A 15,370-nucleotide genomic window follows, 5' to 3' on the forward strand; every position below is an offset into this window, starting at 1 on the left:
TTCTTTTTTTTTTTTTTTTTTTTTTTTTTTACAGAGGATCAGTTTAGTATGCATTAAGTAAAGATTTCAACAGTTTGCACCCCCATAGAAACACAAAGTGAAATATATTATTTGAGTACTCGTTATAGCATTAAATCTCAATGCACAGCACATTAAGGACAGAGATCCTACATGAGGAGTAAGTGCACAGTGACTCCTGTTGTTGACTTTACCAATTGACACTCCTGTCTATGGCATCAGTAATCTCCCTATGCTCCAGTCATGAGTTTCCAAGGCTATGGAAGCCCCTTGAGTTCTCCGACTCTTATCTTGTTTAGACAAGGTCATAGTCAAAGTGGAGGTTCTCTCCTCCCTTCAGAGAAAGGTACCTCCTTCTTTGAAGACCTGTTCTTTCCACTGAGATCTCACTCACAGAGATCTTTTGCCAGAGTGTCTTGGCTTTCCATGCCTGAAATACTCTCATGGGCTTTTCAGCCAGATCTGAATGCCTTAAGGGCTGATTCTGAGGCCAGAGTGCTATTTAGGGCATCTGCCATTCTATGAGTCTGCTGAGTATCTCACTTCCCATGTTGGATCACTCTCCCCTTTATTTATTCTATCGGTTAGTGTTAGCAGGTACTAGACTTGCTTATGTGCTCCCTTTGACTCTTAGTCCTTTCATTATGATCAATTGCGAACTGAAATTGATCACTTGGACTAGTGAGATGGCATTGGTACATGCCACCTTGATGGGATTAAATTGGAGTCCCCTGGTATGTTTCTAACTCTACCATTTGGGGCAAGTCAGCTTGAGCATGTCCCAAATTATATATCTCTTCCCTCTCTGATTCCTACTCTTATGTTTAACAGGGATCACATTTCAGTTAAATTTCAACACTTAAGAATAACTGTGTATTAATTACAGAATTAAATCAGTCATATTAAGTAGAACAGACAAAAAAACTACTAAGAGGGATAATGTATTAAGTTGTTCATTAACAGTCAGGGCTATGCTGATCAAGTCACCGTTTCCCATAGTGTCCCTTTCACTTCAACAAGTTTCCTTTTTGGTGTTCAGTCAGTTGTCACCGATCAGGGAGAACATATGGTATTTGTCCCTTTGGGACTGGCTTATTTCACTCAGCATGATGTGCTCCAGATTCCTCCATTTTGTTGCAAATGACTGGATTTCGTTGTTTCTTACTGCAGTATAGTATTCTAAAGAGTACATATCCCATAATTTCTTTATCCAGTCTACCGTTGATGGGCATTTAGGTTGGTTCCAGGTCTTGGCTATTGTGAATTGTGCTGCAATAAACATTAGGGTGCAGACCGCTTTTTTGTTTGCCAATTTAAATTCCTTTGGGTAAATTCCAAGGAGTGGGATGGCTGGGTCGAACGGTAGGGTTATCTTCAGGTTTCTGAGGAATCTCCAGACTGATTTCCATAGTGGCTTGACCAGTTTGCATTCCCACCAACAGTGGGTTAGTGTCCCTTTTTCCCCACATCCTCGCCAGCATCTGTTGTTGGTAGATTTCTGAATGTGAGCCATTCTAACCGGGGTGAGGTGGAACCTCATTGTGGTTTTGATTTGCATTTCTCTGATTGCTAATGACCTTGAACATTTTTTCATGTGCCTGTTGGCCATTTGGATTTCCTCTTTTGAAAAATGTCTATTGAGGTCCTTGGCCCATCTCTTAATTGGGTTGTTGGTTTTGTTTTTGTGGAGTTTCTTGATCTCTTTGTAGATTCTGGTTATTAACCCTTTATCTGTTGCATAGTTTGCAAATATTTTTTCCCATTCTGACGGTTGTCTCTTCACTCTCCTGACTGTTTCTTTTGCAGTACAGAAACTTCTCAATTTGATGCAATCCCAATAGTTAATTTTGGCTTTGACTGCCTGTGCCTCCCGGGTCTTTTCCAGAAACTCTTTGCCTGTGCCAATATCTTGAAGGGTTTCTCCAATGTTCTCTAGTAACTTGATGGTGTCAGGTCGTAGATTTAGGTCTTTAATCCATGTTGAGTGGATTTTTGTGTAAGGTGTAAGGTAGGGGTCTTGCTTCATGATTCTGCACGTGGAAATCCAATTTTCCCAGCACCATTTATTGAATAGACTGTCCTTGCTCCAGGAATTAGTTTTAGATCCTTGATCAAATATAAGTTGGCTGTAGATGTTTGGGTTGATTTCTGGTATTTCAATTCTGTTCCATTGGTCTATCCTTCTGTTTCTGTACCAGTACCATGCTGTTTTGATTACAACTGCCCTGTAGTATGTCCTGAAATCTGGTATTGTGATGCCTCCGGCTTTGTTTTTGTTGTACAAGATTGCTTTAGCTATTCGAGGTCTCTTGTGCCTCCATATAAATTTCAGCACCAATTTTTCCAGATCTGAGAAGAAGGTCTTCGGTATCTTGATTGGTATTGCATTGAATCTATAAATTGCTTTTGGGAGAATGGACATTTTGATGATATTGATTCTTCCAATCCATGAGCATGGAAGATTTTTCCATTTCTTGGTATCCTCTTCTATTTCTTTCTTTAAGGTTTTGTAATTTTCATCGTAGAGATCTTTAACGTCCTTGGTTAAGTTTATTCCAAGGTATTTGATTGTTTTTGTAGCTATTGTGAATGGGATTGATCTTAGAATTTCTTCCTCAGCCATGGCATTGTCTGTGTATACAAAGGCTGTTGATTTTTGTGCATTGATTTTATACCCTGCTACTTTGCCAAACTCTTCTATGAGTTCCAATAGTCTCTTGGTAGAGTTCTTTGGGTCCCCTAAATAAAGAATCATGTCATCTGCAAAGAGGGATAGTTTGAGTTCTTCCTTCCCAATTTGTATCCCTTTAATTTCTTTTTCTTGCCTAATAGCTCTGGCTAGAACCTCCAGAACTATATTGAATAGCAGTGGTGAGAGTGGACATCCCTGTCTGGTACCAGATCTCAGTGGAAATGCTTCCAACTTTTCCCCATTCAATAGGATGTTGGCTGTGGGTTTTTCATAGATTGCTTTGATTGTATTGAGGAATGTTCCTTCCAAACCCAGTTTGCTTAGAGTTTTCATCATGAACGGGTGTTGTATTTTATCAAATGCTTTCTCGGCATCTATTGAGAGAATCATATGGTTTTTCTTCTGCAGTCTGTTAATGTGGTGTATCACATTGATTGTCTTGCGCACATTAAACCATCCCTGCATACCAGGGATAAATCCCACTTGGTCTGGGTGGATGATCTTTCTGATGTGTTGTTGCATTCTATTGGCGAGAATTTTATTGAGGATTTTTGCATCTATGTTCATCAGGGATATTGGTCTGTAATTCTCTTTCAGTGCTGCATCTTTTTCCGGCTTAGGAATTAAGGTGATGCTGGCTTCATAGAAAGAATTTGGGAGGATTCCCTCTATTGATTGTTCTGAATAGTTTGAGAAGAATTGGAGTTAGTTCTTCTTTAAATGTCTGGTAGAATTCAGCAGTGAATCCATCTGGTCCTGGGCTTTTCTTTGTTGGGAGGGCCTTTATTACTGTTTCAATTTCTGTCTCAGTTATGGGTCTGTTTAGGTTTTCGATGTCTTCCTGGTTCAATTTAGGTAGGTTGCATGTGTCCAGGAATCTATCCATTTCTGATAGGTTTCCCTGTTTGCTGGCATACAAGTCCTTGTAGTAATTTCTGATGATTCTTTTTATTTCTGTGGTGTCTGTTGTTACATTTCCTTTTTCATCTCTGATTTTATTGATTTGGGTCTTTTCTCTTCTTTTTTTAGTTAGTTGGGCCAATGGGGTGTCAATTTTGTTTATTTTTTCAAAAAACCAGCTCCTCGTTTGGCTGATTTTTTGTAATGATTTTCTTGATTCAATCCTGTTGATTTCTTCTCTGATTTTAATTATTTCTCTTCTCCTACTAGATTTGGGTCTGGTTTGCTGTAGGTTTTCTAGATCCTTGAGGTGAATAGAAAGCTCATCTATTTGGTGCCTTTCCAATTTCTTGATGTAGGCACCTATTGATATAAACTTTCCTCTTAACACTGCTTTTGCTGCGTCCCATAAGTTTTGGTATGTTGTGCTGTTATCCTCATTTACTTCCAGAAAGTTTTTGATTTCTCTTTTGATTTCTTCTAGGACCCATTGTTCATTCAGGAGCATGTTGTTCAATCTCCATGTGTTTGCGTATGCTCTAGGGATTCCTGAGTTGTTCATTTCCAACTTCATTCCTTTATGGTCTGAGAAGCTGCATGGTATGATTCTAATTCTTTTGAATTTGCTGAGACTTGCTTTATGGCCTAGTATGTGGTCAATCCTAGAGAAGGTTCCATGTACTGCTGAGAAGAATGTATAATCTTTAGCTGTAGGATTGAAAGTTCTGTATATATCTGTTAGATCCATTTGGGCTATAGTGTCGTTTAAATCTACTGTATCCTTGTTGATCTTCTGTCCTATTGATCTGTCTATTTCTGAGAGTGGAGTATTGAAGTCCCCCAGTACTATTGTATTGGGGTCTAAGTCTCCCTTTAAGTCCATTAACAAATCTTTTAGATAAACCGGTGCCCTGTAGTTAGGTGCATATACATTGATAATTGTTATATCTTCCTGTTGAATTGATCCCTTAATCATTATGTAGTGTCCCTCTTTGTCTCTCTTAATGGTTTTTGTGGTAAAGTTTATGGTGTCTGATATTAAGATGGCTACGCCCGCTCTTTTTTCATTTCTGTTGGCATGGTATATCTTTTTCCAGCCTTTCACTTTCAGTCTGTATGGATCTTTGTTGGAAAGATGTGTTTCTTGTAAGCAGCAAATAGATGGGTTTTGTTTTTTAACCCAATCAGCCAAACGGTGTCTTTTAACTGGACAGTTCAGGCCATTCACGTTCAATGTGACTAATGATAAGTGGTAACTTTGCCCTGCCATTTGCCAAAGATAAGTTCTAATATATGCTTTGAATTCCCTGTGATCTTTTGCTGTGAGCTTTCCTTCCTTGGTTTCCTTCCTTTACCTTCTTTCATATTGATGACCGTGTTTCTTTGTTTCTGTGTGTAACACATCTTTAAGCATCTTTTGCAGGGCTGGACGAGTGGCAACAAATTCTTTCAATTTCTGTTTGTTATGAAAAGTCTTTATTTCACCTTCATTCACAAATGATAGCTTTGCAGGATATAATATTCTGGGCTGGCAGTTGTTCTCTCTTAGTACCTGGGCTATATCTTGCCATTCCCTCCTAGCTTGTAGAGTTTCTGATGAGAAGTCAGCTGTGAGTCTGATTGGAGATCCTCTGAGAGTAATCTGACGTTTCTCTCTTGCACATTTTAGGATCTTTTCTTTATGTTTCACTGTGGAGAGTTTAATTACAACGTGCCGTGGTGAGGGTCTCTTTTGGTCGTGTTTATTAGGGGTTCTGTGAGCTTCCTGTACTAGGATTTCTCTGTCCTTCTCCAAACCTGGGAAATTTTCTGCTAATATCTCACTAAAAAGGCCTTCTAATCCTTTCTCCCTCTCCATGCCTTCAGGAACTCCTAGAACCCGAATGTTGGGTTTTTTAATAGTATCCTGAAGATTCCCGACAATATGTTTTAGATTCCTAATTTCCTCTTCTTTTCTTTGGTCTAACTGTATCCTTTCCTGTTCTCTGTCTTCTAAGTCCGATATTCTCTCTTCTGCTTCTCCCATTCTGTTTGTAAGGCTCTCTATTGTGTTTTTCATTTGATCTATTGAATTCTTCACTTCAGTCACTATCCCAGTTTCCTGTTGTACTAGTTGTTTCGTTTCATTTTGATTCCTCCTTAATATTTCATTTTCACGAGAGAGATTTTCTATCTTGTCCATTAAGGATTTCTGTAGTTCAAGAATTTGTTTTTGAGAACTTCTTAATGTTCTTATCAATTTTTTGAGATCTGCTTCTTGCATTTCTTCTATGTCATCATCCTCATAATCTTGAATTGGGGTGTCTTTTTCATTTGAGGGCTTCATGGTGACTTCCTTGTTTTTATTACCTTGGTTTTTGCGTTTGTTATTTGTCATATTGGAGATATTTGGTTTCTTCACTGTGGTGCTTTTTCTTGTTATACTATGACTCTAGATTAAGTGGACTATCTGTTTTTGATGGAGCCTTAGGGCTTGAGATGGGTGTGGCCTGAGAGCTCTGTTTGGTGTGCCAAAGGAGACACTCCCAGGTTAGGCGTGGTAAACCTCTCTCTCTCTCTCTCTCTCTTTTTTTTTTGATTCAACAGGGAAGTTATTCTGCACAGCTGAACAAAGTTGGAGGTAGTTAGCAGGCAAATGATATACCCACAGGAGCCAGAGATCAGAAGCTCTTTCCCAAGGACCACACAGGGAATCTGTTCGGCCCTTAGAGTGGGCTCAAATTCTCCTTCAGTCTCCCACTGGGTTGCCAAAGTTACGGAATTGTAGCGTCTCTGGAGAGTGCTCACGTGAATTCCGTGAGTTCTCTCCCCCACCGTCTCTTTTTTCACAGTCTCAGTTCAGTAGCACCATAAATTTACTAAGTCCTAATCTCCTGTTAATGCGCCCCACCCAGAGTCAGGTTTTACTGCTAGGCTCAGGGCCGGTGCAGACCTGAGGTCGCTCTGCTTATGACGTATGTCCAAGATGGCGCCTGCTCTTTGTCTTGCTCGCCCTTGAGAGGTGAGCGGAGAGAGAGAAACCCGTGTCCATACCAGTCACCTTTTTTTTTTTCCCTCTCTCTCTCTTCCAGTTAGCTTGGTGAAGTCCCCCCCGCCCCGGGGGTCGTTCCCTCTAGTCTCCTCTCTCCGCTTGCCTGCCGGTGTCTCGGGTTATTGAGGTTCGGCTCACCTCGCGTTCCAGCGCTGGTGTGTTGAGTCTGCCGCTGATGTCCCGAACTGTGGGCTCCCACGCTCTCCACGCAGGTCTGCTCCCCTTCCAGCGCCGATGTGTGGACTCGGAGCCCTGGACTTCCCAAGTCTCCCCGCTGTTGCACTCCCCTTCGAGCACTTGCGTGCAGACCCTGCAGCTTGCGCAGCTCAGTCCCGCGGCTCGGCTTCCGCGGCTCAGTCCCGCGGCTCGGTCCTGCGGTTCGGCTTTCACGCGCGGTGGGCGACCTTGTTCTCCCAGTAGGTCCTCCGATTCACGCCCACTGGATCCAGAAGAGTTTTGTCTGCAATATTTTCCTGGTTCTTTTTTCTGAGGCTACCGTAACTCCCCTTTTATTAAACTAAATTTTCCCGGACTATCGGTGCGCGCCCTCACTATTCCGCCATCTTGGCTCCGCCCCCTTACATGTATTTATTAACACTTCCAATCACTTTACAACACAAATACTGCTTATCTTCATTTCTTCCAATTAAAAAGCCCAAGTTGAGACAGACTGCAGTATCACAATTGTCATTTTGTAGGTCAGTTATGAACTCAGCTAGTTTGGTCCCAAAGCCCATGTTTCAACCTGTTCAATTCTGCTTAGTTTTGGGGTGCTGGGTCTAGAGTTATGAAACTATAAACTTTAGTGCAAGGATGACCCAAGTGAATAGGAAATGGCGTTCACATCACCATATGTGAGGAGTGTAAGAGGTCAGGAGGGAGGGTAAAATAACGAGTCTGAAACTTCTATGTAGTGAGTCTTGAAATCATGGGCCAGCATAAAGTGGATTAAAGGCAAGTGGACGGAAAGATAAACACAGATTTAAGATACTGTTGTAGATTTAGCCTATCTAAGGAATGAACGCTCTTGACAGAGGTTATGCGATGCTCTGTTGTTGTATATTCCACAGAGGAGCAGATACCTGGTCCTTTGAAAAGAGCCCATAGTGACCTATGGCCATGGCTTCAGATCAAGTCAGTCTATGGCTGCAAACAAACATTTAGGGTCTTCTTCAGGTATCTTCCCACCAGGTAATCAGGGTCACGGATAATTCTGCTTAGGTAGATCGAGGCCCCTTATATTTGAGACCCATTCTGAAGATGAACTATGGGCATGTTTGTGGTTCACAGTCAGGATATGCAGTTTTTCTAGATGCTATCTCTTGTCAAATAGGATTTCAATGATTCTCAATGAAATATTACACTGCAAAGGTCTTAGTATCAGTAGCTAATTCAATCCCACCTGAACTCAACATATTTTAATTGATTTTCTTTCTTTTTTTATTTTCTTTTTTTAAATTTTTATTTATTTATTTTGACAAGTAGAGTTACAGTGAGAGAGAGAGAGACAGAGAGAAAGGGATTTTCTAAAAACTCCTCCACAGCTTCCATTATTGTGAATCTATTTTACCTCCTACACTGGATTACATCTTACATTACATCATTTTGCCTGGTATCTTTATTTTTGAACCTAGAACATTACTAATGTGTCAAAAATACTGAGGATAATCTATGTCTCCCCTAAACCCTCTTTGGCCATCCCAGTCATTGTAATGTCTCTCATTATTTTTGTAAGTAATATGCCTTAGCCACTTGGCACTAGACGTGGGATATATTTTTACTGTGTTTACTAGGTTTCATTCTACATGCATCTCCCCACTCCTCCCATACTGCTACTGAAAATAAGTTGTATACCACTCTAAATGTGGTATACTACATTTTATGAATAGAAAGATAGACAATAAGTAATTGTTAGTAATTTTTTAATATTCTGGATAAAATATTGTTATCTATAATTATTTTGAAACTGCTACTTAGTGTATTTTATTACTACAACACTATCTCTAAAAAGGAGAAGAAAAGTTTCTTCAGCATTCAAATAGAAATATTGTATTCTTCATACCAAAATGTCATTAGAACATAAACAAAAACTCAGTAACTCAAATTCAGTAACTAACCATACATATCTTGCTTTTAAATGTGTCCTAATGTTTTTTTTTGGTAGCAATTAAAATTAAATTTTACAAGTGGAGCATTGAGTCATTTAGTGAGATTAATATATTATATAATTATCATTAGGTAGCACCAGGATAGCACTGTGATGAAACCAGACTCCATTCTATGAACATTACCACGTCTCTGAAGCTATCTATCCAGCCGGCTGGATGCAGTCTGCTTTGGATATTTTCCTCTTCCTTTGTACTTTTTCAATCATTTTAGTTTATATGAAAACATGCTATTGCCTAAAGACTAGAACAATTATACTCTATCAAATTATGAGTGCTCAGGTCTCTATTTCAACTCTTGAAGCTGAAATAAATTAGAGAGACCATTTCTCATTAAATTTAACAAATAGGAAAGAAGAAATGTGGTTAATGTAATCATTCCTCCAGGGACAAAGGCTCACCAGGAAAAATGGTAAACATAATAAAAAGGAAGAAGAAAACTAACTAAAAACTAATCATCACATTGATGTCTTGTTTGTTGTACATTACGTATAACTGTATTCTCTCCAATGATACACATATTAACTAATGAAAATCATACATTGTATATAGTTTTAATACCTGTTTGCTTTATCTGACTACTTGATGAATATGATTAAATACATTTTCATTTTATTAATGTGTATTATAGAGGGACAACTGTAATGTAATTTAATATCACTGCGGTTGCACTGTCATATTAATTCAGATGAGATCAGGCATGTCCAGAGTTGTATGGCTGTAGACAGTGTCATGTTAATTCAACCATCAAATATTTCAGGGGTTACAATCTGCACCTATCTCCACTTTCTAGATTTACAATCCTCCACTACTATCTACTAAGGAATAACCTACGTAAGATACAAATCTGATGTTTTCACACTCAGACCCTTCATTGGTCCCCCTGGAACCTTCCACAACATGGTACAGGGACAGTTTATATATGGCATTGTCTTATTATAATTATAATGTGCCACACTGTCATTTCTCTGTACCCCTACTCATGTAATTAGCCTACATAGCTCTCAATCCAATTTCACTCTTAACAGTAATGATCCTTCCCGAGTCACCACCTTCTCTGTTTTCTGCACATGTTTCCACTGTAGATTTTACCACCCAGCTTGCTTGGTGTACAGAAACTGTCAGTGCCATATGTACCTCCTCCAGAGCATTTGGTTTTCTCTGGCCAATTTCCATCTGATAGTGTAAACAGATGCCCTTAAAAAAATGAGTTATTTATTTATTTGAGAGGCAGAATTACAGAGCTGAGAGAGCCAGAGCCAGAGCCAGAATCATGCATTTGCTAGTTCACTCCCCAAAAGGCCACAACAGCCAGGGCTGGGCTGGGCTAAAGCCAGGAGCTGGGATCTCCGTTCAGGTGCCCCATGTGGGTGGTAGAGGCTCAGGTACTTGAACCATCTTCTGTTATTTTCCCAGACACGTTAGCAGAGAACTAGATAGGAAAAGGAGCAGCTAGGTTTCTAATCTGTGCTCAGAAGGGGTGCTCGTGTCACAGGTGGCATCTTAATCTTCTGTACCACAACGCAGCCCCACTGACGCTTTCATAGCAGAATTTGCACAAGGAATGCTGCTATTTATGCTGGGGGCAAGGAGTGAAAACTAGTTTCCGCCTGTCCTCCAACTACGATAGCTACGGACTCTCAGAATTTAGTAAAAGACTTTTCCAGTTCCATCATCCTCAGCAAGCAAACTTCTGATGCACGACTTTTTACCTTTTCATAATTTGCCTTTGGGGTTAAGCTTTAATCCTGCTAGTAACAGTTTGTAAAATATCACGTCATTTTTTTGGCTAGATTCTCCTCTTTGCTCTTCTTTGTTTCTTTTCTATTAGTGTTACTCAAACATCATAAAGAAAGTTACTACATCTAAGTCTTTTGTTTCTGAAGTATTTATTTATTTATTTATTTATTTATTTTGAGAAACCACAGTAAGACCAGAGGTGTCACAGGAAGGGTAGAGCCTTCAGATGGGATTCTAGAACTGGATCACGTGCAAAGCAGTTGTCATCAGGACTCCTGGATATTAAACATCATAATAACCATGACCCTCCCCTCCAGAGAAATGCAGTGTAAAGGGATGCATGCCTTATTCAGTCTCTCTAGAATTTTAGAGAGATAGTGACAACGACAACAACTATAGATTTGACTATTATTGTAAGAATCATTAGCATGATGAAGGAAAAAAATAAAGACGGGGTTGTGTGTTTTGCTTAGGTATCAAGAATCCTGCACCTTATAGTGGGGAACCTGAGTTCAAGCCCCAAGTTCAGTTTCCTATTCACGCAGACCCTGGGAGGCAGCAGTGATGACACTGTGGGAGACCTGGATTGAGTTCGTGGCTCCCAGCTTCGGCCTGGCCCAGCCCTAACCTTTGCAGGCATTGGAGCATTTGAGGAGCAAATCGGTGGAGAGAGCTTGTTGTCTGCCTGTAAGTCTCTCTTTCACTCTCCTTCCCTCCCTTCCCCTCTTTGCCTCTCTGTCTCTCAAAAAATAAGAAGCGAGTGAGACTTAAACCAGGCAGTCAAAATCACAGGGCACAGGACTGGCACTGCGGCACAGCAGGTAAAGCTGCCTCTTATTATAGCTGCATCCTATTTTGGAGTGTACTTCTAGCTGCTCTGTTTCTGATCCAGCTTCCCACTAATGTGCCTGGGAAGGCAGTAGATGATGGCCCAAGTTTCGGGGACCTTGTCATCTATGTCTGGGAGACCAGGGTAGAGTCCTTGAGTCCTAGATTCAGCATGGATCTGTCTTGGCTATTGTGGCCATCTGGGGAATGTACCACTGGATGAAGGTATCTCCCCCACACAAATTTCAAATGAATAACTAAACAAATTTGTCTTTAAAAAAATCTGTCATGATATGAAAGTCATAAGAGCTCTATGAAAGAACTTAAAGAAATCTTCTACAGCACAAGAAGATTAGACTAACATTCAGCTTCTTTGTCTCATTGTAGGAGTAGCACAATTAAAGGGAAGGATTACTTCAAAGCAGTAGCAAGTCTGTTATGCACAAGTCAGGGTCTCTACAGGAGAGCAGGGGGACCTGAAGCCTAGATCTGAATCACTAGTTGGTGTGCTCCTCCTTCCTACAGGATGATTACAACCTGTCCTGTAGAACACAGACATCAAATCTGTGGTAGGTGATCCAAAATACACATTTCTTCCTCAAAAGAATTCTTCACCCATGGCCTCCATTTCATGAGCAATATTCACGATCAGTCACAGTCCAACTGAAGAAATGCTGACTCCACGTTAAGAATAAAGGGGGAAGTCATCAAATGACCTGCAGAAAATGGCTAATATGTCAAGGCAGGTGCCAGGACGACATGCCTAGAAATAAGTCCTCAGAGTTCTAGACAAAAGGTGTGTGTGAAATAGTGGACACATTGTATATGCTAAAGATATACTGATATAATCCAATTAATTCACATCTACAACTATTTGAGATATATATGTTTAAATCCATACATCTTGGTAAACCTAATTATTTCTTTGAGATATTTTCATTCCAGAAAATTAAGATATATACTGGCATTAGAAAAGAAAAGAATGGTCTCAATTAATCAATGTTTAAATTCCACAGTGACAAAATATAAGTTGATGTGTTTGATAAATTCAATCCCAAAAGTACAGGATATGATAACAAAACATAAAAAAAAAATCTAGAAGACTAGGAACTGGCATGATCCTTCAACAGATTACTGTAGCTGCATCTTGTTTCATAATTAACGCATAAAACATTTGTGCTCTTAAAATGTATACATTAGGTACATGTGAAATCCACTCACCCTTACTTGACCCACAAAGGCATTGGCTTCTTCTTCCACCACAGACAGATTTCTAGGCAGATAGGGATCGAACACTGGGGCATTGTCATTAACATCTGTCACCACCACATTTACTGTGGCAGTGGAAGTCTGAAAGAAAACAGAAAGGATTAAATGTAAGAGCAGCTATTTTAACACTGAATTCATTAAGTGATCATCCTAGAATGCACCTCTGTGAAAAATGTCTTGTCCTTGGTTCCATTCCTCAGCTTTTTAGATAAATAAGTAAGTAAGTAACTTTGTGATTTTTTCAAATACCTCAGAAAAACAAATGGAAAAAAATCAACGATGATATTAAAGGGCAAACATCTTCAAAATGCCAAGTACTTATGGCAGGCTTACTTTCAGAAAATGACTTCACCTATGCCTTGTTCACACTTTATGGGTAATGAACTTTCTTTTTTATGCAATACACCCCTATAACTCTGAAATACATCATGTCTGTAATTTTCAGCAATTATATTTTCATTGTTCAAAAGTAAAACCAGTGCAATTACAGGACAGTATGATACCTCAAACAGAGTATTCAGGAAGGCTAACACTAACAGAAAACAGCGTCTTAGTTATTTTCTAGGTGTACATCTAAACGGAGGGTCTGAGCATCACATACTAACTTTACAAGCACGCAGCTGATGGCAGTGATAAACAGGTAAATCTACCGACAGCATGTGCTACCTTGTCAAAAGGTAAATCCCTGGACTGATGCAACCAGAAAATATAATATAGGTCGATGACTTTTGCAGTCAAAGAATATCTTCATGAATGACTCAGAACCTCTGTTCTCTAATCAAAGCATGGATATAGAACCTGGCCTTTACTAGCTCTGCCAGTGTGAGGCAGATCACAGAAGACTTGGATACAAGGTAGAACTAAGAAATAAAAAAAAAATTGAATGTAAATAATTCAGTATGCTTGCATGAGTGTTTGGCAAAATGTTTAAGATACTACTTGGGATGCCCTCATCCCATATGGAAATGCCTGGCAGGAGTCCCAGAAACCCTGTCTTGGACACAGATCCCTGCTAATGTGCATCCCTGGAGGCAGCGGATGATAGCTCAAGTGCTACCCACGAAGAAGACTCAGGTGGAGCTCCTGGCTCCATGCTTCTGCCTGGCCCAACCCTGACTGCTCTGGGCGTTTGGGAGTGAACCAGAGAATGGAAGATTCCTATCTTTGTGTCTGTCTCCCTGCCTTTGAAATAAAGTAAAAAAAGATTTTTTTTTAAATCCAGCATGCAATGATATGTAATGACACAGAAATGGAAGGTAAGAGGGAAACATAGTATTAATCTAACAGGAGAAAATTATCTAAGTTTTGTTTTGAAAAATACACAATTTTACTAAAATGTAAGTGATTTAGAGTGAGAAACTAAGAAGTTGAACACAAAATTGTTATTAAGAATGAGTGACCCTGAAGAGGTTTTCCAGCAATCCCAGTGCAGAGGAGTGAAAAAATGGGTTTTCAATAGCAACCAAGAGAGGTTCTGGTAAATACCACCATGCTCTCTGTTGAAATCACCAAAGTTCAACATTTTATGGGTTGTGCTGCAAGGGGCCTAGCAGGCCTCACACAGATTTCAACTCATCATTCAAATTCTGACTGGATTAAGGTGAACTTCCCTATTTTATAAGATCCAAAGCAAATTCTCCTTTTAGCAATGTGACTTTATCCCAGTCCCCTATAATTTTTCTTTCATATACAACGTCCAGCAGTTGTTAAAAATTGCCATGCACAGCATGGACCTCTTGGCTATTGAAAACAGTTATTCATCTACATAGCGTTAAACTTTTGTGGGATTATCCTGTGAAAATTCCCATGGGACTTCATACATGATTTGTAGATATTTTTTAAAGTTTAGTACAAATTTTGTTAACAGTCCTATAAAAAATGACCAAAACAGCACTTTATAGCTATAATATGAAAAAAAATTTCCCATCAATAGTAGATGGCAATATAGATCATGCTTCAGGTATACAGAGGACTAAAATGCAGCATCAAAATACTAATCACATAGATGAATTTCATGAACGTAAGAATGAGTGAAAGACGTCAAACTCAAAAGAGTGCATATGCTATGTTCCCAGTTATATAAACTTCAGAACAGACATGATCTTCACATGACAACAGAAATCAGGGTAAGGATCCATTTACTCTGTGAGCAAAGCCTTGGCTGAGGACAAAGAACCTCATCCTTTCAATGTGGGAATGAATCTCACTTAGTCATGGTGTATACTCCTTTCAAATATGCTGCAGATTTTGTTTTTTTTTTAAAAGATTTATTTATTTATTTATTTGAAATTCAGAGTTGCACAGAGAGAGGAGAGAGAGAGAGAGAAAAAAAAAGAGAGAGAGAGAGAGAGAGATTGAGGTCTTCCATCCGCTGGTTCACTCCCCAATTGGCAGCAACAGCCGGAGCTGTGCTGATCCAAGGAGCCAGGAGCCTCCTCCGAGTCTCCCACATGGGCACAGGGGCCCAAGGACATGGGCAATCTTCCACTGCTTTCCCAGGTCACAGCAGAGAGCTGGACCAGAAGTTGGAGCACCTGGGTCTCAAACCGGCGCCCATATAGGATGCTGGTGCTTCAAGTCAGGGCGTCAACCCGCTGCGCCACAGCTTTGGCCCCAGATTTTGTTTTCTTATTATTTTGTTGAAGATTTGAATATCAAGGTTCACAAGGGATGTTGTTCTGTGGCTTTTCTTTTTCCTCGAAATATCTTTGATTTTGGTTTCAGGAT

The 15,370-nt window shown here is 39.8% G+C and overlaps 1 protein-coding gene across 5 annotated transcripts in view; it reads right to left on the reverse strand.

The window, feature by feature from the left end:
* Nucleotides 1-15,370, reverse strand: part of PCDH15 (protocadherin related 15) — a 1,661,037-nt gene that overhangs the window by 260,419 nt on the left and 1,385,248 nt on the right. For all 5 annotated transcript variants that reach the window (XM_089314076.1, XM_089314072.1, XM_089314075.1 and 2 more), the window contains one exon: nucleotides 12,596-12,724. In XM_089314076.1, coding sequence (XP_089170202.1) covers nucleotides 12,596-12,724 — 129 coding nt within the window. The remainder of the gene's footprint in view (nucleotides 1-12,595; nucleotides 12,725-15,370) is intronic.

This window comes from Oryctolagus cuniculus, chromosome 15, assembly GCF_051225735.1.
Source record: "Oryctolagus cuniculus isolate XC-2025 breed Fujian yellow rabbit chromosome 15, ASM5122573v1, whole genome shotgun sequence".
NCBI classification, from domain to species: domain Eukaryota; kingdom Metazoa; phylum Chordata; class Mammalia; order Lagomorpha; family Leporidae; genus Oryctolagus; species Oryctolagus cuniculus.